General features: G+C 36.7%; 1 protein-coding gene across 1 annotated transcript in view; it reads right to left on the reverse strand.

Annotated features, from left to right (window-relative positions):
- LOC131079299 (protein RETICULATA-RELATED 5, chloroplastic) overlaps window positions 1-23,470 on the reverse strand; it is a 146,089-nt gene extending 122,619 nt beyond the window's left edge. The window contains exon 1 of the mRNA XM_058017207.2: window positions 22,671-23,470. Coding sequence (XP_057873190.2) covers window positions 22,671-23,363 — 693 coding nt within the window. The 5' untranslated portion in view covers window positions 23,364-23,470. The remainder of the gene's footprint in view (window positions 1-22,670) is intronic.
- Window positions 23,471-26,453: the final 2,983 nt, after the last annotated feature.

The following is a 26,453-nucleotide window of genomic DNA, read 5'->3' on the forward strand; positions in this document are numbered from 1 at the left end:
CCCGATCGATGAGCAATCTTGCATCAACCAAAAATATTTCCTTTCAGTTTTGTTCTTGTTTAGTTCATTGTGCAGTTTTTTGTGCTCTTACTGATTGGTACCAGTAGTTGCTTGCTTTTCGTGGCAGATCTTATTTTCGGTTTTGTTGACGTGTATTTTGTACACAATCATACACAGAATAAAATACCAATAGGTATCTTATCCTCTCTTGAGAAAATAGTCTCTAACTGCTGAAGATCTGCAAAAAGGATCAGTTAGATGGACTCCAAGGTTCTTTTAGTGGGGTCTCCACGTGTGGACAAGCTCCAGTGGTATGATGTGATTTGCTGGAATCACAAGGGGACTTACATTGAACTTCCGATCTGCTTTGCTGGACACAGGCTCTTACTAACTTAGATTAAAAAAAATGGAAAAAGGATAAGGGCGAAGAGAGGATCTAATCCTAATACGAAGAATGTAGGAGCAATGATTTGATTTTTGATGAAACTCTAACTAGATCTTGTTTTGACATCAATGGAACATCTACACAAGGCTAGTGCGATCTTCTAGGGAAGCTTTATGATGTTCAAATCATCACCGCAGGCATAGATACCATCCAAGTTGATGCATATCAATGAAGAGGCGACAAATTGAAATTGAGCTTAAGCTAAACGATTCCAGTCGACTACACAAGGCAAGTTTGCAATCAACAAATTGCTAGTAGTATGGATGTACGAATTCCACCATCAATCAATCACATTTCCTCCATTCATCTAATCATCTACCATCTAAGATTGAAGACTCAACAAGAAATCATGCAAATTGCAAGAAAAACGACATATTTCACCATTACTTCAATGAAAATGGAGTTTGTTTACAATCAATGGCAACAATTTCTTGCCTTGTCCTCCTATTCTACTCTAATTGCTATTCTATCAACTATATTCTAACTCTTCCAACTATTACAATTCTCTCTAATCATCCTTTACAAATGAAATGTTTGGGCTTATATAGTGCCCACAATACAATTTGATGGCTTAGATCAATTCGAGATCAATGGCCAAGATTCAACAATAAAAACCCTAATTAGGGTTTGTTACAACCATTACATAACATTTAATGCTTGACCAATGATAAAATTGTATTGCTTGGACACATGTCCTCTCTAGAAAAATCGACCAATGGATAGCCAGGGTAGGTACATCGGAGTTTGTGCCACCTTCCATGAGTTAAGTACATTGAATCTGGACATGCTGAGATGGACCTCACTGATTGGAGACGTGATGACTAGGATGCCACCTCATCTGACACTTGTAACTTGCTAGATATTCAATTTGATGTCGTGAGAGGCTTGCTTTAATTAATTCATCTGGATCTATTTTGCTTCTTCAACGAGCCCTTGTTCTAACTCCTTGCGTCCTTGATGTGCAAGACGATGATGTACCTCGCCTTGGAACGCTGGATTGAAAAAAGGTCGCCCTTGTCCTGGCTTGATCGTCCTGGCGAAGACCGTCCTTGATCCGGCTTGATTTTCCTTGATGAGATCTCCATTTGATGCCTACACAACATTTCAAAATTAGTAACATGATTTTGCAATACATAACATAAATTAGAGAGCAAATTTTTAGGAAACCTAATGATAAGTCCTTTATTAATCATTTCCTAAAAAAGACGATTGAGCTAAGGAAAAACAAAATTTCAAAATTCAAGCTATGACAATCAAAATTCGAAATCAAAACAATAAATCCATATCGTCATACCTCTTTGAGAGCTTAACTCTAAAATGCAAAATGAATAAAATTCGCCTAGGCGAAATTGAGGTATAAATAGTCTTCCATGTTATCTCCTCAAAAGATCAATTTCGCCACCTTTGGATTTCAACGTGATCTTCAAGTCTTGCCTCTTTGACAATTCGCTCAAATGGATCTTCAAGTTCGCCTTAACAAATCCTCCTAGTCTCGCACCTTTGACGTGGTCTTCAATCCTTGACAAATTCGCTCCAACGAAGTCTCCAAGATATCGCACCACCTTTATTAGTAAACTCCAAATCGCACTTCTCCCTTGTCTTCCTTAATTCGCATGTAGAAGGATAAAATGATGATGTGAAAATGAAATCTTCCACTCCCCATATATAGCGCTTGGATTGCATTTATCCCTTAGGCCGACTTTTTGCAAAATATAGCAATTAAAACGATTTTTAAATAAATAATAAAGGCCGACCTTGACAAAATAAACCCAAGCGCTCCCTTTTGATTTTTATTAAATTAATAATTAATTATTAAATGCCTTTATTTTTAATTAATAAATTTCGATTTTTTACAAAGGCAAAAAATAATTAATAAATACATACCATGCGCTATTTAAATGCTTTTAATTAAATATCGATTTTTTTCTAGCATTTAAATAAATTTAAAAAATGTGTTTTAAGCGCCAAAATGAAAAAGTGAGAAGATACGTACCTCATCGCCCTGGTCCCTGACTAAGGGACAGGAGCGATCCATCAATTTGGTCATGATTCTTGCAATTTTTACGTCCAAGGTCTTCATCCTTACGTCCAAATCGCCATTTTAGCTGGGTCCTTTGAGTTAGATTGACTTGCATGTGTGAATGAGTGCCTTTGGATGTAATATCGCCCTGGTCCCTTCCTGAGGGACAGGAGCGATCCTAGTGTCCTGGCTCAAATTTGCAAACTTTTGATCTTTGTTCTTCATTCATTGTCTTCCAAAGGACGTCCTTGACCATGCCTATCTTTGCCTTGTCTTGGTTTTGACGGAACATGAGTGTTTTAGTAAAAATCGCTTTGGTCCTTGTCCAAAGGACAGGAGCGATATAGGCTCTTTGTGCAAATTGGTAGCATTTTAACGTTCAACACTTTGGTATATCACCTTCAAAAGACGCCTTAGACCTTTTACCATCTTGCAAAACCTTGGCTTGACGTAAATTTTGAGAGACTTGGCCAATATAATCAATATCGCTCTGGTCCCTTCCTAAGGGACAGGAGCGAACTTCAAATTTTTAAGCTTGTCCTTGCGTTCTTCAACTTGCCATTACCTTCAATGCGTGAAATGACGTCCCTTGATTCCTCTTGGTGGCTTGATACTTGTTAAACTTTCAAAATCTTGGTCTTTATGGAAATTTCGCTCTGGTCCCTTCCTGAGGGACAGGAGCGAATTAGGATATTTTAGAGCAAATCCCTCAATGTGGCGATCCTTGTAACTTTGTGCTTGATGGAGATGCTTCGAAACGTCCTTGGTACCTTGTTCTTCGCCTTGGAGTGTCCTGATCTTGGAGGGACGGCAATATAATCATCATATCGCCCTGGTCCCTTGGAGAGGGACAGGAGCGATCTTGGCTTTGTATGCTTCACTTCACTTTGCTAGCTTCCAGATTTATATTCAACGGGTTCATAATGCGTCCTTCCATTCATCCATGCCTTGGAATCGGTCGTAACTTGGCGAGAAAATCATCTATAACAAAAATCGCTCTGGTCCCTTCCTGAGGGACAGGAGCGAATTTAAGCATTTTATTGTTTTGATCAAGTCTGGATGCTCTATCATGCTCATTTCGTCCTTCACCATGCCTTTGATGTCTCGATTCGTCCGAACAAGGTCAGGAATGGCTCAACTAAGCATTTTCGCTCTGGTCCCTTGGTGAGGGACACGAGTGATTCGCCTTGGTCCCTTGGAGAGGGACAGGAGCGCATTTCGCTCTGGACCCTTGGAGAAGGACACGAGCGAAATTTGACTTTTCGCACTCTCGATCAGGACAATTTTAATGGAATATAACATTTAAGTATAAGAAAGATTCTTATACTTTAAGTTATATTCCATATATACTTTCAGGATGTTTGAGAGTGGTTTCAGACCTCCAGGAGTTATATTGCAAAATCTAGTTTTTGGAGGTTTTTTTCAGTTTCCAAACTTAGTCAAATTTCAGGGTCAGGACATTCCAGACTTAGCCAAATTTCAGGATCAGGACCTCACTCAATCCGGACTTGCTTATCCATGTGATCTCCCCGACAGCACTTCAAGTTATATTCATTTGATAAAATGTACCTCTTTGGACCTTTTCACATCGTTAAGACGTTTAAAATCCTGCAAGGACAAAGCAAAATTGGATTTGTAGCTCCGGTCCTCCACTGAGGGACAGGAGCGATTTTTCCCCTGGAGGCATTTCTGTGCTCATGAAAATCTTCAATTTATATTCAATGGAAAGATCTCGCCTTTCTCCATCACTTCCAATTCGTAATTCATCTTGACCCTGCAAGAATAGTAAGATATTTGAAAACGAGCTCCCGTCCTTCACTGAGGGACAGGAGCGATTTTGCTCCTACAGGCCAAAATATCATGATTTTACACATTTTATCACTTCACAAGGCGAAAACAAATCATTTGAAATGCCTAGGATCAAATATCAAAAAAGTCAAAATTTGGTCAAAATATTCAATTGGACAAAAATTCACATTTCATCTTCAACACTTAGACAAATTTAAGCTCTGCATCAACATTCCAATTGAAAATAGACCATTCTGGCGAATTCATTTCATTCAAAATTTGCATTCTAGAAAAGGAAACTCAAAAGCCCTCAAAAACGACTGGATATTGGTCCGAAAAGACAAAAAATAAAAACCCTAAGGCTTGACCCTAAATCCAGACAACTAACAAACTAACAAAACCCTAGAAAAAGCAAAGCGAAAACGAACAAAACAAGCAAAAAAAAATGGGTCCCCATTTGCAATGGGGCGATGTGTGAAAACGTCACAACAGGTTTCCAGGCCGGTTCATGTGCTTAACTCCAAATTTTCAGTTCATTTGGGTTCTTTTCCGGTCAGTTATCGCTTCCGGTTGACTATTTATGGGTTCTGGGATTGTTCTTGTGCTTACTAGTCAACTTTCCTTCATTACCGGAGCTGTTCTTGGCATGTGGATCTATTTTGGGTCTTGTCCGATGTTCTTTGGTGTGTGGCCGACCTTCCTGCTGAACCGCACTTCTTGGTTGTTATTTTCCAGAAAGATTTATTTAATTCTTAGGGCCGACCTAGTTACACTTTTCATTTTCTTGCATTGGTAAATGTAATCTTTTGTGGCCGACCCGGATATGTTCCGGTGGGTATAAATATGGCATTATGTAATCATTTGTAGGGGCAGAGGAAGTAGAATTGAGAATAAGGATTGAGATTCCCATTTAGTGATCCAGTTGATTCTTAGTCCCGGTTGGATTGTATCTGGCTAATAGCCTGCATGTAACCGGTTAACTACCGGATGTTTTGAGATGATTATATGATGATAACCGATTGGTTGCCGGAAGCTCAAAGGAAATGATATGATGTGTTTTTGTAATCTTGTTATGTTTTCTTGCTGCTTGCGTTGTGTTACTCTTGCTGCATAAGCCGGTTGATTCTCTTTGAGGACTTTACCGGTTATGGCTGCATCAGTTGTGCAAGAGTTTTTCATACCAACAATGGGCACCATTGTAGAACGATATCCACCCAATGATCGAAGTTAAGTTTACACATAAAAAGGCTCATACTAACCTTCCAAAGTTAATAACAATCAGCTACTAACAAAAGGTACGAGCAAGGGCTTCACTGCAAACAATCTCATCAAATCCCCATTCATCTAACAACTGAAAGCAAATCTACTTTAAGTGAAGAGAGCAAGACCATGCAAGTTGCAAAACAAACAAGTATACATCATCAAATTGAATAATGTATTAAGTTACAGCTTCAACAACTTATCGCAACAATCTCCAAAAGCAATCTCTCATGCCTTACAAATGAGGGGGTCACAAGGTGGGAATCAACAATAAATGCCCATATACAATTAATTCTAGCCCATTACAATTGGTATCCAAAATGCATTAAATGTACCATTTTTTACTAAATTCGCCCAACATGTGTTGGATATTCCTCCATGCAAAAATTGTCGAATCATGTCATAAATGCTCCATCATCCCACATGCAATGTTTGCATGAAAAAGGAATCTGCCATAATGCCTTAAATGTGACGGTTGCATGCAAAAGATGCTCTAATAATTCAACATGTGTTAACCCAACTACCACTTGGTCAAAGTATTCCAACAATAAATATGCCACTATGTCATTCAGTTAGAAGATCCTCGTCCAGGAATGGACAACCATTATCTTGCTCGTTAATGGCATAAGCAATGAATTTTGCAACGACAACCTCCAATTCTCCTATAAAGACACTTGGCACACTTTCTATCCTGAACTCCAAAGTAATTTCTTCTTCACTCTTGGAGAGAAAACTCTCCCATTCTACTACCATTTCCTATGTCCTCTGCATAGTGTTGGAAAATAAAGAGACATTTTCCAGGTGTGCCTTGGAAAATGCACCCACAAAGAAAAATTCATGCAATTGGGCCCTTAGAAAATTCACTGTCACTTTGCCCTCATTCAACTTCCTTGCGAATAATGCCTCAACTGCATTGAGGATTTCATCCTCTACTCTTTTGATTGAGTCTTTCAAAGTCAAAGACTCCATGTTGAATCTTTCAAAGGCCTCCCTTCCAGTGCAAACGACGCAAAACCATCACAGGAAATCATAAATCTCGTTATCTTGAATCACTTTCCCGTCTATCAATGTCTGCTTTGGAACTTTCATCAAGGCTCTAAGTCATAGAATGGTTAGGTCTTGATAAATGTGAACATCTTCCCCTGCACCATCCACTACCTCCAACCGGTTCAAAAGGGCAACAAGTCTAGAATGAAGGCTAGCCAAGTCTTCAATGAATTTTTCAGTCGCGGTGAAAACATCCTCCACCCATTCCTTGGAATATTGGGCAATCTTCCTAGCCTTTTCAACGGCATCAATGGATTCTTTAGGAAGAGAGGAAGGAGGAACAAAGGACGGATCCTCCTCCCTGAGTGGATATTTGAAACTCTTGACATACTCGCACAAGGCCCTATTTTCACTCTTCAACCGTCTACATTTTTCCTTCAGCTTCTGCATTTGTTCCTTCATAGCCAAGGAAGATCCTTCAAATTCATCTATCACCTGCGTCGTGAAAGCACACCCCAAATCAACCTCTCTGATCACATAATCATTTGGTGTGATTTCATTTTTGTCCTTGTCTACTGTAGGCTTTGCTATATGCAAAGTTCTAGATCCAAACTCATCCCTTGTGACCTTGGAAAACTTTCGAGCAACCTTCTTCTTTGCTAGTTTATCCATTCTTCTCAGACTTTTTTCCAACTCCTATGCTGGATCCACTTCCTCTTCTGGTTCTTTTCTTAATCTATCTCTCAGCTAATCTGGCGCAGTTGTCGACTGATCCTGAATTTCCATCTGTGTCTGTTCCTATGAAGCTTTCTCCATTTCTCCAAGGATTGTTTCTATGAAACTATCTTCCTCCATTTCTCCAAGGATTGTTTCTATGAAACTATCTTGGCATGGCTCTTCTAGATGAGAGGAAAGCTCTCGCTTTTGAACTCCTGGCTGAGTTGGCCTGTGTGCAACGCTAATGCTAAGAACATCCTGTGCAAGTGTGTTATCAGGAAAATCGCCCTATGGTGGGTTCAGTGGATTTTCTTGTGTGAACATTTCCACCTCTCTCACATTGGAAGAACTGGCTAGGGATTGAGCTTCTTCCACCCTTGCTCTTTTTTGATGCGGTTATTCCCGGTGGACTCACTGCTGAACAGCTAGTTGGATTTTTGGTTAAACATTTGGCTGAGCTTCCTTTCTTTTCCTTGTCCTAGGCCTCTTTGGAGCATTCTTTCCTTCACTAGGTCCAACTCCTTTCTGTTGGATTTCTCCTTCCTTAGCTTGGGCTTGTGATGATCCTTCTGTGGCCTCACTGTGGGAATCCAAATTTCCCATTAACCGGTAGCTCGGGTGTACATTACTTTCCTTCGGCGTCCTGACATGCCAATCGATCCAATCCTTAGTGAACTTTAGAACTGGTCTAGCAAAAATGTCTAGATCATCAACTTCAGGTTCAGACCAATCCAAAAGCTAGATAAGGTGATCCTTTACTTTTTCAAATTTCGACTGCACTATGTTTGGATCCTCTTTCACTCGATCCGGCACTTGCATTATTTCACCAATTCTAATCATGTTAAGGGGTAGACTAGAAAACATTTTCTTCCTGACCTCAAGGTCATCCCTAGCACTAGCCCAAAAATCTTCGAGGTGAAACTTATGCACAAACTTCATTCCAGATACCTTCCGAATTTTATAATATGGATCAAAGTAAGATCTAGATGTGTAGAATGGTAAATGGTAGAATGCCAATTCCTCCACTGTCTTCTCAGTTGCTGCTAGGTTCAGGCACAATTCCACATAATCACCCAGAACAATTGGGAACTCAATGGATAATTTCTTTTTCTTTTTTTGAATCTTGTCATATGCTATCAATTGTCTAATAAGATCCATCAATACCAATTTGTTTGACGGATATCTTGGCAATTTATGTGGCTGGGAGGAGAATCCTTGTGTCCTGATATAAGTAAACTTTGGAAACTATAGGAACACAGCTCGAAATTTCTGCACCAATGCCCTGGCTTCAGGTGACACTCTTGTATGAAGCTCATTCTGCATCAACCTGGTTCATTACATAGTAAAAGTGTCATTCACCAATTTGCATGAGCTAGTGTTGTTCAGGTGCAGCTAAGGATAACACTCATGGACCTTCAGCCATACGAGTCCACATCCCATGGGCCCATTTCCTGGCAAGCCATCGAAGCCACCCATCCTTGCGAGTGAATAAATCACATATGAGCTCATGTAGAAGGATTGGGTTTTCTTTTCCTTAAGATTTTTCAGCTGTTCTTGCACACAATGGCTAATCAATCTAGCCCAATCCAATAGTCCATTGGCATTCATGACTTCACCAATGAAGAAGAACATCCACGTTTCAAAATTGATGGCCTGCGGACACCCCATTATTCTGCTCAACATCATTAATAAGTCCACATACTCTTGCTTGAATTCAAAAATAGTGAGCTGTTTGGGCATCTTGGAAATGTGAGGTCTTGGCCTCTGCATCCAGTTCTTGTTGATCATTTCGGCACATCTGTCAGGACCTGCATCATATATTGTTTTTGCTTTTTCTTTAGTCCTATAAGTCATGGAATGATGTGATGGAATTCTGAAGGTTTCCCCAGTAGCTTCCGGAGTCAAGTTGGCAAGAAGATTTCTGCCTAACGTCAGAATTGCCCTTCTTTCCAGAATGTAGTGCTTCGCGCATTCCAAGATTAATTCTGGACACTGGATAGATGGGGGAAAGCCAGTTGTCGCGACAATTTCACTCTTGACAATTCCGGTAGCAACGGGTGATAGAGCATGTCCAACTGTTCCAAACATTCTCATCCGGAAAGCAAGTTGAAAGTTCCAAGATTTGTGTCGCTGAACTCCTTCCACTTGGACACAATTTTAGACTCCGAAAGAAATCCCTTCATCTTGTTTTTGATTTGTGCCTGCCTAGAAATAGTTGTTGCCTTGCCTCCGCCATTCCTTCATGAACCAAGCTTCTGAAATGAATGAAAAATTCTTCAAGTCCTTGAATCTTGCCACCTCTCTCCAACTCCAACTTTCGCACGTGAAAAATGAATTGAGTTTGCTTGTTTAAATAGAATTCTTCCACCACCTTTCTAAGTTGGCAAAAGATCAAAATTGGTAGTTGTTTTAATGATGCGTCGTACTTTCCTTTTCAACATGCCATGCAAACAGATCCCACCATTACGGTTGAGTTTCAAAATGGAATTTTCCATTAATGCCTTAAGTTACGCGGAATATTCTTTCTTCTTGAGTTGCCAACTCTCCAACTTTCCATTTTGAATTTTGGAGGGATATTTGAAAGATTTACTTGAGATTTTTATTATCCATCCATTAGGGAGAACGTTCGTGGAGAGAAAATTTCATCTGGAAGAATTTTTCTTGAAGTTTTGAATTTTCCTTGCCTTGGAGAAGGATTTTCATCAATTTTGCACATTTCCTATTTTTGAGGAACTTTTTCAAATTAGGGTTCTAGCATCCAGGAGAGAAAATCCTCTCAGGAATCCAAATCTATCATCATTTTGAAATTTGGATGATTTTTTATGCCTGAAAAATGGATTTTTCAAAAATTTTCCCTGGGGGAATTTTCTTTTCCAGTTCATCCCTGACCTTCAATTTCCTACCTTGGAGAAGGATTTTCAATTCACCCTGAGCGTGGAATTCATCTTGTGAAACCTTGTTTTGGCGCCTATTTCTCAACTTGGGCACTATTTGCTTGTAGGGGAGGAATTTTGCTTTCAAACGTATTTCCTTGATGCCCCCTTCCTAGCACGCATTCTTGACCTTGGGCACCAAATTGCTAGCATGAAGGAAAAATGTTTGGGGAGGAAGAATCTATGACCCCCTCAATTCAGCGCTCTCCATTCATCTTGGGCTAATTTCATGAAGTGAAGGAATTTTGAAGCTTTAGCATTTTCCACAACACCCCTTATCTAGCGCCCCCAACTTGACTAAGGCGCTAAAACACTATCATGGAGGATTTTTGTGCCTTAGACCATTTTCCTTGCCCACCTTTGTTTAGTGCCCCATGACCATTTTGGGCACCAAAACACTACAAAGGAGGATTTTTCAAATTTTCAAGTTTTCCATGACCACCTCATTTTAGCGCCCTCAACCTTACTTGGGCGCCAAAATACTATGAACAAGGAATTTTGGGGGGTGGAGGAAATGTTAGACAAATCTGATACCGGGAGTAAACTGAGAGGGGGGGGGGGGTGAATCAGTTTACTATCAAAAATCAAAACTATTGCATATCAAAAACCTTTAAACCAGAGCACAAAGAAACCAACACAACGAAGGATAAACCATGAAAGCACAGTACACACAACACCAATATTTTTGACGTGAAAAACCCAGTAAAGGGAAAAACCACGGTGGGAGAACCTACCCACAATCAGTTAATACTTCTGCAACAATATGTGAAATAATTACAATGGGGATTGCACTTGCAATCAGGCCAACTGCCTAGAGCTCACTGCTCATCACAAAAGAGAAGTCTCACTGACTTACAAAACATCGAGCTACAATCCGAAAAGAATGAACTGTGAAAGTAGCATCTCCAAATGCTTGATACAGTTCTGGTTAAGCACAGATGTCTGCCCTACAATACCAAAAACCTTCTGTCGAATGATATATCACTTGTTCGCACAAAAACTTTCCTCTAATAATGCAGACATAACCATCGATCCAACACCTCTTATTGATCTCAAAATTACATGAATAAGTCACCTATAAATATAGATCATCAACGTTATGATAAGGTCGGCTAAACCATAAACCCAAAAACCCATAATAACAAAAATTACATAACACGGTATCACCAGACCAATATTATGATTTACATTACATAGCATGGACCTAATTCAAATATCCAAACAATTATATCCGCCGGAAATTCCGTTAAGACCAAAATCCAGCACGTTTCACCAACCAGTCAGTGAAGTAACACAAAAAGTCTAACCGGATCTGAATAGGACCACCATAACAGCATGTTAGCCAATGCGAAGTCACCAAACACTCAGAATACGATCAAGAAGCACTTTCAGCATGATAGAAACCAACTCCATAAGCCGGACCAAAATCGTCTAATCAAAACATCAAATATCACTTACCGGTAAAGCTAACCAGTACTAGGAAATACCAACCAAGAACATAAGCGATAGTTAACAGAGCACCAAAACATGAACCAACAGAATATGGCAAGCATATAACCATCCAGAATAAGCATCCAAAACCGCATCCAAGGATCTTATCATACCGGATCAGAATCAAAGCCAAAACCAAGATAAACACCAAGACAAACCGGGATAGGTCCAACCGGGATACAGTGTTAGACATCAATGATAACACTTAACCAAATCCAGCATATTGCCAATAGGAAATTCCTCTATCACCCCACTTTAGCACCCATGCTCTCCCTTGAGCACTCAAACCACTTGGTGAGGGAAAACGTGTCTTTGGGGAAAATTCATCCAAGACCTTAACTTGGCGCCCCCACTTTGGAATGTCATTCTGCCTTTGCAAGGATTCTTGCTTGGTTTTTTATCCATACTTAGTCAATTTCTTCATCGTTTTCCAGATTCATGATGTCATATTTGAAATTGAATGAAATATCCCAAATAGGATATGCACTATTATTCTGAAAATAATTTCCTGAATTCTGCCCTAATTCTCTGCATTTCAGTTTTCTGCTCCAAACCATAGAATTCTGATTTATATTTATGGTTACAACAAATGTGGACAGCAAACACATATGCCAATAATGATCCCTTATGATAATATCTTCAATCAAGAACTCATCCAACCATACATGACATCAAAAATGCAAACATATATATGAAACAAATCTGATTTCAGGATTATTCAGTCTGCTGCTACAAATCAAAAATTCTGCATGCAATTACATCCAAATACATAGGCCAAACATATGCCCAAATACAACTCAGAAATCTGCCATTACACATCAAACCTATCAATAGGTTTGTACATACCAAAATGACATAGAATTATCCTCAAAACCCTTCCGGTAATATGTCAACCTACAAATATATAACTCTGAAATTCCACAAATCTCTCCAAATTGAATAATGAAGCACAACTATGAATTCTGAGATGAATTCACCAAGTGGGCTGATCTGGGTTTCCGTCCAAATAGTCAAATCCTCTAGGGTTTCCATCCTAGGGTTTACTAAATTGTCAAGCTAAAGCTCTCAAGCTTTCAAGGAAAAGTTTCTTTGAAAATAACAACTCCAGAATGAATCCTCATTGCACTTTTTTCTCCTTTTATAATACTTTTTCTTTTCGAAAGTAATATTTTATTTTAATTCTCTTTTAATTTACTTTTCCCCTCAAAGGTGACTTTACTTTATAATTTGTCATTGACATTATTATAAAATCATTTTATAAAATAGAGTGTGTCCAACTGCTAATTAATTAAATTTAAATAATCCCATAGGACTTATTGGGACTATTTAACATTTAATTAATTAATTATCACTCGAAAAAAAGGGGACATTACATTGAAGTTCCATGTTTTCCACTTCTAGAACGGGGACCCATACTTAGCCACTTTTTGACCATTTTAGCCTTCTTTTCAAACTTTCCAGATTGAGAAATGTTCAGTTTTCAGTGTCTGCCTGTGAAGAATCTGCCAAAAATAGACTTTCCCAAAATAGTAAGTGTTTCAAAATGTTAGGATTAGGGCAAAACAGGACGTAGAGACACTAAAAATAGAAACTAACTAAAAATAGAAACTGCTGAAAATTGTAAGTTTGATTTTTCATTTTTGGCAAAATTAGACCCAATCCAGGAGGCAGTGAAATCCCTTAAAAATAGGAACTTTCTAAATCGCTCAAAATTCACTCAAATTTCATGAGTAGGTTCCTTAGAGGCCTCCGATTCCAATGCAACGCTTAGTTCTTCCAAAACCCTAAAGGAAAGGCCTCAAATTCAAGTTTGAAGGGCGAAACCCTAAAACAGATAGAACAGGCTCTAGACTTAGCCAAATTTGCTCAAACGAGCTGCAGACTTGATCAAATCGACCCCCAAACACTTGCAAACTGAGAGGACTAACGAGACTGTCGCGAAAAGACGCAACAAACAAAAGCCACAAGATCAAGAAGGCATAAAAAGTAGGGGGTCCCCATTTGCAATGGGGTGATGTGTGATTAGGTCACAACACACCTGAAGCCATTTATACACCAAGTCCAAGGGGATGTCAACCTTCAGCCCTCTTGCTTGCTTGGCGGATTGTACCTGCTTTCCCCATTCTTGTCTCATCTTCTTGAAGACACATACCCTCTTGCAAGATCAGGGGGAGGTTGTAAGGGGGTTACCTGACTCTGTAAGTGCCCTCTTTATACTAGGCCACAATGGTCCTACTAGGGAGATAACGGAGAATATAGGGAGATAACGATAATCCAATATATAAACATTATTTGTACCCAAGAATATAGGGAGATAACGATAATCCAATGGAGTTAGAGGACTGTTGAAATCTAGTTCAGTCTGAAGTCTCTTCCTTCCAAGGGCTGTTTACCAGTCTGCTGTTTTGCAATCTTCCTCCTGTTTGACTTGATGCTATTGTCTAATTTTATATTGCTGCTGCTGTGCAATTATTATTTATTGATGCTTCCATGATTATCCTTCCAACATCCCGTCCTCTATTCTTATACCCTCCTCTTGGGCTGGGCTCGTGTCATTTGACGAACGTATTTCTTTGAATGCTGGCATCTCTCACTGCTGCCTTTTCCTTGATTAATTCATTTCCTTAATGAACCGACTTGATAATTAATCCATTGCCTTAATGAATCGCTCTTGGCGATTTGTCCTTAACACATTATTTACACTTGACTGATTGCTGTTATTCAGGAGCGAACCTTATGCACTTAATGTTCTTCCATCCCTTTGCCAGTCTCATTCAGATTATCACAATTTACGAAGCCAGACAAATCCATATTCAAATTCCTTGGGTTCGCTGCCTTCAGATTATTATGATGTATAAAAATGGTGAAGTCTTACTTTGTAAGACCATTTTTATATCCGGATCTGTTAGGATATCAGATCGGGCTCATGACAGTGGTTTGCACCTTTCTAGATAATTTTGGATGGAAATGCTTGCTGTGTAGGTTGTAAAAGAAAATGTCACGAAGTTGCAGGGCACTGAGTAGAATATCGTTACCTTAAACACATATATTTCTTGTGCATTCATGGAGAATAATTTAGAAGAAGTCAAAGCTAGATTTCAGTAGCTAGTGTGAATATTCCTATGAGGCCCTTCTTTTGGTTTGGGCAATACAGAATAGTGGATGAAACTTGTAGCAAATTGTCAATGCAAAACAGTGATGTATAAAAAATCTAGGTGTTGGTTGAGAACAAACAAAAAAATTGCTCATCATCAACTCAAGAAAGAAAAAGTAATTTCTAGACCTCCAACAACTGTTGCTAAAGCATTCATTGGAAAGGTTCAGTTGGCTCTTGCTAAGGATAGTACACCAGCACCAATTTCTCTAGATTCTTCAAATTCAGACTCTTCAGATGCAGAGAAGTTTTCAGATTAGCCATTTTTGGATAAGTCTATTATTTATCGCTTTCTATTTTTGGCAAGATGAGGAAAGCCCATTTTAAGCTACTTTTATTTGTTTGTTGTTAAGAATAGTTTTTCTTTGAAATTAACACTTTTGTGTTTTCTGACACTTCTAGAGGTTTTCTTTAAAACAATGATTTTTGGAATAAATAATTATTGTTCTAAACCCCAAAAAAGAAGCAATTCTTTGTAACTTATAAATAAATGCTTTAAGCTCAAGAGCTAGTTAATGACAGTTGAAGTTAAGTGTATGTTGCAAAAATTGTCATTCAAGTGTTAAATCTGAGTTTTATGTGTGCTAGATTTTAAAGTGAAAAATAGTGTTAGGCTTTGTATTAACACCGTGATTCATATCAGTTGTAGCTTTGTATGCATCTAAGATATTCAGTTTTTAAAGTGGTTCATATCCTATTCTCATGTATATGAACTTAGTGGTTTCTTATTTTAATCAGTATGAAGGTATTTGTTTTTGTCTAATTTAGTTGTTTCGTTTGGTTGCAAGTATCAAAATATAAAGCCTAGCTTGTGAGAGAAAATTCATTTCAGATCTTGTGCTCATTCCCAAGATAAATAAAGATAGTGCAAAAAAAAAAATTAGTTATTTCCTTTATGCAAAAAACCCCAAAGAATATTGTAGTGTCTTAATAACTATGTATTTTTGTCATAGCTAAGATAGCTTAGAGTCTCTGGATTTGACGAGAGGTTCATCCTCTCATACTATTTTTTATGTTGTCTCAAAAGAGACAAATTAAAATGCTACCATAGGCAATGTAGATTGAAGTTTGATTTTAATCAGAATTTTATTGATGACGTATAAGTATATTTTGTTCCATTGGATGTGTGTGGAGTTGTTTTTGGCAGCCTTTAATTGTTCAAGAAGTGTTGTTTACTAAAAATTGAAAAGAAAATATTGCTTAGTCAAGGATGGTATTGAACTAGATGAAGTGGTTCAAATTGTTGATGAATCAGTCATTCAGCCAAGACAGCGGAAACATAACCAGAACATTTGATAAGAAAGTATGGATGGAGAGCCATGTAAGGTAGAGCCCAGCACAGTGAACTTGAAATCTGCAACAGGCTCCCCCTTCTAGAAGCAGAAAGGAAAATTTAGTAAATATATCCTGACCATCAGCATATCTAAGACACTACTCTCCAATAACCATGCAATTTAATGAATTGCCCCTGAGGACTGTACAACGAGTCACCAAGTCTGAATGTACACTACACTCTGAGAATGCCATTAAAGGCTATTATACCTACCTTGTGGTATGGATGTCATGGAAGGTTTTTATACAAACATTGCCCTTGGGTTTATATGATTATTGTGATAGGTAGAGCTTTTTGGAGATGGAATGGCTACAGAGTTAAATCAAGTTAATCCTCGTGGAGGAATGTGCTAAAGTAGCACGAGCTCTACCTTACTCTTTGTCTTACTCACTAGTAACTTTCCCTTGATTTGGAATCAATTGGATTCCATAATGTGTTTGAATCGTGAACTGTTCCTGTGTTTACAATGAATATTTCTGTAACCCAACCTTGTATGTTTGCACTTGTGGATTTGCTTGCTCTCTCTCTCAGGAATGTGGAACATTGCCCTTGGTAATGCATTGGTCAAGAGGTAGACATTGCTTCATTGGCTTATTGGAGCTTGTGATTACTTTCCACTTATAGATTGCAGCTGTGTTCCATGCTAGTTTTACTCCCATTGGTGTATTTCATTTAAGTATTGTTTCATTGTGAAAATGATATAAATAATTCCATATGGATGACCTTGTCAAGGTTGAAGTATGATATTGTAGAATGTACTTCGTAAGTTATGAATTTGGGAGTTAGTATGCAGTCACCTCACCATAGTATTTCAATTTATCGTTTTATAAATACATGGAAAGTTGCATTGAGATCTCTATTATTCATCTCAATTTCGTACAAATCTAGCTCATGATTGTTTTGTTCCAGAATTTATATTCTTGTCAAAACAATTACTTTCATGCTGCTGTATACTGTCCCAAATGAACAGTCAATTCCTTGTCCACGCAATGCAAAACTTGCATATTTGTGGTGTTTGTATTCATGCCTAGTAAGTATTATGAAAGTTAATCTATTTCATTCAACAAAAAATTCATTTGTCCTTAACACTTGCCAAAGGCATTTCCTTAATAGTCTCTTAGATTTTATCAGCAAATCTATTTATGCATTTGTATCTCGGTTTTTTTAACCTTCAATGAGACTGCATTCCATGGAGGCATTTTGCCAAACAATTTGCATGCCTTCACGAGGGTTGTATTCCCAATTAATTCTCATCGAGCATTTATGTGTTTTTAAATGATTCCATATTTCAATTAATTTCAGCTAAAACATTTCTACAAACAATTCCCATGCATTGAATTATTTCACCTTTTCAAACAAGATTACAATCAGGCATTACATCAAAGAGTTATGGGTTCTTCCATTTTAATCCACAAATTGCATTCCTGCTTGCTGGCGTATTGGAATTAGATTAGTGCATCTTGCAAAATTAATTTAATATTTCACTCAAAATTAAATTTAGTGTTTTTACAGTATTATATATATCTTCTTTTGAAATTAAATTGATGCCTTTTTTTAAAAGAAAGTGATGCTTGAAGTAGGATTGAACTGAATGTTTGTTTTAATCTCTCTCTATATATTTATATATATCCTTACTTAATCCCATTGTTGAGTGTATGGATTAAGATTTTTCACTTGCATGAAGGTTCGTTAGTCAAATTGAACATTTTTCAAATTAAACTTAGAACTGAGGATATTGCACATGTATAGATTTTGTGAATAAACATTCATATGCTTATTGCTATCTCTCTATCTAAGCATTTGTAATGTCCCCATTTTTGGAGTAAGAATAATTAATTAATTTAATTAGTTAAGTTGTCCAAATTATTATTATTTTTCATGGATAGCTTAATTAATTATTTTAATTAATAGTATTAAGTTAATTATTTATAAAGTTATCAAATAAATTAAAGATACAAAGATGACTTTATATTTAATTAATTTAATAAATTGACTTAATTAAATATTATATCATAAAGTCACTTAAGTGAAATAATATTAAATTAATATTATTTCTAGAAGCTTCTGGATGATGGATTAAAAAAGTATAAAAGGAGGTTTAACTCAGCTTCTAATCAACCAGGAATTGATATTTGCTTTGTGGAGTTTGTGGAGACAAGGGTTTCTGCAGAATATTGTCTTTGGGAACGAAAACTCCCATTGATAGCATAACTGAGGGAGTGAAATCTCTTGAGGGGTTGCATGGAGGAGGTGATACTTCAGTCATCTCATTTGTGCTACATTGGTGGCCAAGGGCCAATTTTACTTGGGTTCAAATTGGAGACATTTCCGCCATCAAGTGTCTTCAACAACTTTGCTATTTGGAGCTGATTTGCACTATTATTCACTAAGTTCTTATCTCAGTAATTTTCTCAGGTTTATATCAGATTGGATTGGTGCCACGATTTGGTTCACAATACCCCCTTTGTTGCAGTTCCATGGTAGGTTGGTTGTAGGGTATTCAGCCCATCTACATTGTATGACCCAATTGGATCGATTTTGGTTGAGGACATAAGGCAATTTCAATAGAAGACTGATTGAGGTGAAATTTGGGAGATCAGGCTTGAGATAGTTCGAATCCCTTCCTTCATGCCCACGATTCTGCTAACATCTCATTGTTGTAGCATCATAATTGACATTGGAGGACAGCACTATCATTTCGGGCAAAGGGCGATTCACTTAGGAGTGTTTGGAAGGAGTATTAAGAAGAAATCAATGCACAAATCAGATCTGAAGACAAGCCGTAACAGACTGCTAAGTCTCACGATTTTGCTCCTTGACACCCACACTTGCATCGAATTTGGCAACTGACATTGGCATTTTGGTTGGAGAGAGATAGCGATCCTTTTTGGAGAAAGAGTGAAGACTTAGAAGCTGATAATTATTTATTTTCAGACCATCATGTGCAGCAGGGGCGATTCTGAAGAATAATTCGATTTGAGCTAACAAAGGGCTCTTGTTTGGATATTGACTGCTTCTTCATCAGCAACATCATGCACTTCAATAATCAGGTTCTTGTGTGATAGATTCTTACTGAAATTGGTAGTCTCAGTTGATTAATGTCACTGCTGTAGGGAAGCATTCACAGTCCCATGAATCTCTTTGTAAGCCAAGTGGCCTAGTAAATTGCATTGTATTTGTATTTGGGATTGAATTTAATAAAGACTGTGATTTGAGAAGTTAATGTTATGTTGCACATGCACAGCGAATTAGAAAGTCTGCCAAATGTTTGTCAAAATGTCTAACAGCTGAAGATGTCGTTTGTTCTTGCATTAGCTTGGCATTTCTTCATGTGGTTTAGTCTCAATCTAAACTTTACATTTATATGTGCAAATTCATAAAATACAAATCACATTGAAACCCACTTGGAAACAAACAAACACCAACAAGGCAATCAGATTATACAGCAGCAGGTTTTGGGAGTTGAAGGATAACTGTTTGATGATATTCCTTGTGGCACATAGCACATTTTCAGTCATACAACAACTAGGGAACAAGTCTGAAAACTCTGAGACAGCTCATCAGCATAACACGCAAAATACATGGCAAGCATAACACGCAGTTTGACAGCCAACTGTAAGCAAATATTCCTTGCATTTTTAGTCTATCTACAGCAGGGAATATTACAGCATTGTTGATTTGAAAAGATTAGAGCCTTTGAAATGTTATTCTCTTCACATTCTTAAAATGTGTGACTCATGATTGATGTTCTGTGCTTTATGTTGAATGGATAGTTTAAACCTCTTACAACTCGTACCAGAAACACTAGTAAATGATTGTGATTTTGTAATTGAGCTTACTACCTACGCTTACCTTGGAAGAAACTTTTGGGAATACTAATGAAAGTAGATGAATCTAGTGAATCGGTTTTACCTTTCCTAAAAGTAATTTGATTATGTGATAATGAAATAGGAGTTGGGGTTAAGAGTTAACAAGGATTGGATTAGCTTTTTTGCTTTGGAGGCATTTTTACCACCTATTACACCTTGCACTTGAGAGTTTCTCAGTTGTGTCATCTTGACACACACACCACCATAGTAGGCTGAGGCATTGATATCTCCCCACTCATTTATCATCCTCAGGTTTACCACATATGGTTGATTCTGCACTTATAACATTGTCATTTGGAATGGTAATATGAGCACATGGAGATGTATGTCACTTCATGTTGTAAATCTCTAACATAATTTTATTTTTGTTTCCCATTTTGCCGTGATTATTTCCTGGCATACAACACTTTTGATGTTATAGCCATGTTTTAAGTGGTTATAACCCTCTAAGCACACAATGTTCCTTTCGTTGCAAAGTTATCATCTCCAAAGTGCAGATTTTAATTGGATATGCCCTCATAGGTGCACGCCACAGTTGGATTTCTTAGGTTTTTCATTAGGTTTCACCGTTGCAAGGCACCCTTAGGGTTTTTGTTGTCATATATCCATACTCTAGGAGTTTTTAGTTATGAAACCTACAATTTTCAGCCACCATGCAAAAAGTTAGGGTTTCAGATTTTTAGCTTGTGTCCATGGACTTATTTCTAGCAACTTTCACGAGGATTTGATTTGAGCATGCAAATGACATCGGTTGTCAATGATTTTTCAAGCCTAAAACAAGGATTTGGGCAGCAATGTTGTAGTCATTTCAACAGACTTTGCAGTAGCTTTCCGCCATTTTCAAACTGAAAATCGGCAATTTCAATGTTCAAATGGACAATACGGCTAGGGTTTTCAGATTCAAATCATGGTGAGGCATCAAAAGATCTGCCGTGGTTAGTTAGCAGATACAAGGATTTTCAGAATAGCTATTTTTTGCTAGTCCAGTTTTTCAGAGAGTTCCTATTTTAGGGCAAATATTGGAGAGCTGATTTTTATGTTGCTTTAGTGTGCTTTTATCTAAAGCATAGTTTCGATTAGTTTGTGCTTTAAAATTGCTTTCTTTCCAGCTTTTCAGTCACTTTTAGGGTTTGCTTTATAGACAACAAATTTTGGGATCATTTAATTACTATCCTAAAATCTCAAAGGTTAGGTTCTGTAAGCTTATAATAAGTGCTTTGAGCGTGATATTTCCAAAATAATAGTTAATATTATGCTTATGCTACAAAAAGTTTCATTCGTGTTTAGTTTAAGTTTTACGCATGTATGTAAAGTGAGAAGTAGTGTTAGGCTTTGTACTAACAAAGCGATTCATCTTAGTTGTGGCTTTGTATGCAGCTAGGTTATCAGTTTCTAAAAAAATTTAGATATTTATGTGTCAGAAGATTCATCTATCCTATTTTTGTGTATGCATACTTGTTGTTTTCTAATTTATCCTAGTACAGTTGTTTCATTTGATTGCAAGTCTTAAAATATAAAATCTCACTTGTCAGAGAGCAGTCGCGCTTGGTCTTGCGCCCATACCTGAGGCAGAAAAGATAGGGCAAAATCCATTTGGTTCATTTCACTTTGCAACAGCCCCTGGCAGTTATTGTGCCATACTGTTAGTACTTATAATTTTGTCCACAGTCAAGAGTCTAGGATTATTTCAATTTCCAGGAGGCTTGCCCTCATAATTTGAAGAGAGGTTTAACCTCACATACTATTTTGTTCTAGCTCGAGTTGTCTTCAAAAAAAAAACCAAAATATTAACAGATTGGATGGGCCAAAAGTGAGGTTGAAGACACAAGAAACATCACAAAAAATTACAAAGCTGCGTTTAGCCTCAACAAAATGCTGTGATATAATTTTGTATAGAATAATGAGTGGTAATTCAGCTAAGATTTTTGTATAGAATGAGTGGTGAATAACCGATGGAAACTGACATTATCCAAAATCTATTACTTTTGCCATTTTTGATAATGAGTTGGCAAGGATGAGGGCTCAAACGGTAATCTATGGTGGTTAAAATGAACGCATTTAAAGCTTGGTTACAGAGAAATCTTTTGACATAAGGTATGCATGATCGCCTGAGGCTAGGCAATGCCAACAGCAGGAGGGATCCCTCCTGCGCCTTCCACAGTAAAATCCCAATAGTTTCACCTCTGCATCCCCAGCGAGAGAGTTTGCCCTAAGTAATCGGACTGCTATGATATTCTTTGTCAACTAGAAGGGCTCACTATCGGCTTTTGGATCCTATTTATTTTTACAAATTCACCTTAAAACACAAGAATGATAGGAATGCATGCTTATGACTATCATTCTGAGGCTAAGATGTGGTTATTTTTATGTTGAGAAAGTTATGTTTTAACAGGGCAAGCACAGAAAGCAGGCATATATCTAAGATGGATTTGCCAAAAAGACATTACCGTTTTCGTTTTGGTTTCTTCTCATTTTACGTATGATGACGTTTTAGTTTTAAGAAAACAAACCCAAAAGTAATAAGATATGACCAACAAGGTGACTAGGAAATCCGGCCCCTTAAAGACTAGAAAGACAAACAATCTTTATGTTTCCAAAGAAAAACAATCTCAGCTCCGATAGACACTGCAAAATTCAATTCAAAATAGGAAAAGAGAGCAACAGAGAAATTACCTTATCATCAGGATCAGGGACATATTCTGCTTCTCCAAGATAAACAATACGTGCTCCTAGGAGCTTATTCCAAACCCGCTGCCTATCTTTTCCAATGGCCACAGGTTCCCCTATAACAGTGGCATCATATATTCTCGAATTGCTAATGTTGCTCTCCATGCTTGCTAACTTCTTCGTATTGGATTCCATCTTCTCTGGTTCTTTTATTGTGTCCACCTTTTTATCGAGTCCCAAATGTTCAGGATTTTTCACAGAATCCAGTTGAGCAATTTCTGCTTTTGCAATGGAATGCATTGAACAGATACCCAATGTCAACAGTGGCTTCAGAATTGCTTCCCTTCTGCTGCTGCAGACGCTGTTATCGATGTTTGAAGAATCCAAATATCGGGTCCCCGTTTCTTGTGGAGTAGAATTGTTCTGAGAGGTTTCATGGTCATGACTGTTTTTACAAACAGAGAGAGGGCGTAATCGTATTGGCCTTGTTTTCGTGAGCCGTTTGCTTCTGTAAGAATGAATGGATGCGGGCTTCTCGTTTATGAGTTTAGCTTGGAAATGGTAACCAGGAACTTGAGAATCTTGTTGTTTGACACAGCATGGAGGAGCATGCAACCTGTGCAGACTGGTTTGGGCCATGTTCATATTCATGGTGAAATTGAAGAGAGAAGAAAAGCGCTCTTGTATGTGGAGTGACATGGCTAAAGGACATGGGAAGAACCGAGCCTACACAATGACAGCTTGGATTGGGCAGGTCATGACGTGCCTCCATTGACTCTGCTTCCTTTGGCTTTGTTTTGGATCTTGCAATGTGGAAAAATTTAAAGCACAAGATTACAAGGAATTTGTATTTTCTGAAAACGACACAAAATCGAAGTTACTTATCACACTGTTTTAACATCCAGGAATCCTCTTGAATTTATTTTTAGCCGCAGGCGTTCCCTCCGTGAGAACGGGCGGTTCAAACTTATAGATAACGTTTATAGATAGCGTTTGAGTGAATGAATGAATGTTTTTAATTACGTCTCACAGTCAAGCAGTCTATGGGACTTACTGATAGTCAGTGAAGACATAGGCTAGGGATAGTCAGTAAAGAGAAATATGCACATCCAATATCGTGTCTAAATCTGGAACTTTAATTATCTTTTCTCCTTCAAACAAATCACTCAAGATGTTTGATACGCCATTATAATCTAGTATACTTATATTTAAACAAAAGACGCAAAGCGTCAAGTTTCTGCCAATAGCGTGGTTAGTTTAGAGTAGATAAGAGTGGAGATGATGATAGAGGGAGAGAAATATATTAAACAAATAAATAAAAATAATTATCTAATAATTGGGCTAGTATAAATTAATTAAAATAGAAGTACGTATTATAAAAAAAAAAGGGATAGGTGTATGTAGTCTTAGAATCATTATGGAGGTGTTGATTGGAATATTTTGTCATTTTTGGAAGATTAGTTATCTTAGTTTGATGGATGTTTTAAACTCTAAATTGATAAAGAGTGATGTAGATGGATCTCGAGCTCCACGAGTTTGATTTCAATTATCATGAACTTCATGTAGTGCACAAAATTGATCTATGTTGTGTGGGAATGGACTAGCAAAATGTAATAATGAAAAGTGTCTTTCCATTGTCCTATAGATATATGCATATGTTAAGGTGGTGTCTATAGACATTAATACGGTAAGTGAACAAGTTCTCTTAGGTGAAACCCTTTAGCGTATTAAATTAATGACAATGAGAAATATTAAAGACGACATTTGCAATCATGTAGATGTCCTATTTGATGATTTTGCATTTTTAGTTCTTTTAATAGTCTATAGAATTTAATTGTTTTGTAATTATTACCCTTTTGAGCATGATGATAATTGGTCCATATAAAATTAAATACACGTTGCACTTTATTACATATCATGACATAACAACATAGTGTATGAAAAATGTATTAGACTACTTCATAATGATTAATATAAAGGATTGAAGAAGTTTAAATTTAAATATGAATTTGGAGTATTAAGATTTAGATACCATTTCGTATACTTTTTAGGATTGATTCTTATCAATATTGAATTATTTGAAAATGATCCATACAAATGAAATAGATATTTTGAAATAGAAAAAAAATCTATTAAAAATGGATTCAAATGAAGATAAATAAAAATATACCAAAACCAAAATGTGAAAAATAAACTTAATACAAAAATATATCATTTATCAATATATTATCACATGAAAACATCTTCAAAGAAATATACACAAAATTAAATAAATATTTACAAAAAAAAATTCTAATTTCACCTTTACACCTATATTTTATTAAAATTAAAAAAAGCAAGCAAGAGTCACTTGTGTGTAAGCCCCAAAGATCATGTGGGATCTTTGTTTTGTTGTGTAGAAATACATACGAATTTATTACATTATAATATTATTACTCCTTACCAAACAAACATAGATAAATTTAGTAGTGTTGCGTCTTTGAAGAAAGAGATTCCTAAGGTATTAGCTATTCAGATTGTAAGTATCTATTAGTGATCCCCATAAAAAAATGAATACATTAAAAAAATTATATTGAAATTTTTTTTTACATTGATACTTAAATCTAAAATAAATCTCACATTAAACAAAATACATATAAAAAAATTAAATACTTAATATAAAATATATGTAAAATCATTTGACCATCCAATCCATGTAATACCACCACAACAATGAGAAAATTAAGAGAACATTATCAAAATTTTGAATCGGTCATTTGTGTATAATGAATTTAATATTGGCTCTAAACATTTATAAATCTGTGGGCCCCGCCTGCTAACAAGTGGCATGCGTCTCTTTATTTGTTCGTTGTGAAATGATGGGGACACTGCGTACAACTAGTATGCTTTTTTAAATATTATTTCTGTGTGTAGAGTAAATAGTACTGCTTTGGTTGTACAAGCAGCAGACTTTCATTTATTAAATGTACAAAAATAGGATTTTTTTGTTTTGAAAATTGAATTTTCTACCTACTATTTTCTATTTGATCCAATGAGAATGAAGAAAAATGATATTTTTATAATTACATAAAATATAAAATAAATATGAACTATATACTTGTTTAAAATTCTTAAATCTAATTGGTCAGCTGAAAAAAAAAAAAAGACCCAGGTTAATGCATAAGTATCCTGCCTAGGGCGAGAACTAAAAATATATGTAAAATATGCCGAGAGATATCTTATAATAGAAGAGAATTATCTGTAAAATAAATGTTCTTCTAAAATATTAAACACCGAGAATGCAAATCTATTAAAGTCCTGCAAGCAAAAAACTGTGAATCTAGCTGCAGACAAAAGCTGAAACATGGCATATTTCATGCATTTACCTATCATTTGCATGTCAAATTGTTTCAAAAATGGAATTTTGTTTACGGACACTTTGATGTCATTGGAGATGCCTCTTGGCATAATAATGGAAGATCGTAAATTTCCTCTTGGTCAGACATGTTTTTATAAATAATTTAATAATGTTACTCATATGTCTTTATTTATGTTTTTTCAATAGTTTTACTTATTGTGGGCTTTTTTTTTTTTATATAAAATTTATTATTATTTAAATTTGAATCGAGTAGAATCTATTAAGATATTTTTAACCTTCATAAATGGATTGTTTGTCACTCAATTATCATTGAGTACCTCTTGATTTGAGCATTGCTGAAAAATATTTGCTATAAGATTTCTAGATACTCCTCGCTATTTCGCAAGAAAAAACCTTCGGTCTTGATACCAAATAATGGAGTGTTGAGATTG

This window comes from Cryptomeria japonica, chromosome 7 (genome assembly GCF_030272615.1).
Source record: "Cryptomeria japonica chromosome 7, Sugi_1.0, whole genome shotgun sequence".
Lineage (NCBI taxonomy): Eukaryota > Viridiplantae > Streptophyta > Pinopsida > Cupressales > Cupressaceae > Cryptomeria > Cryptomeria japonica.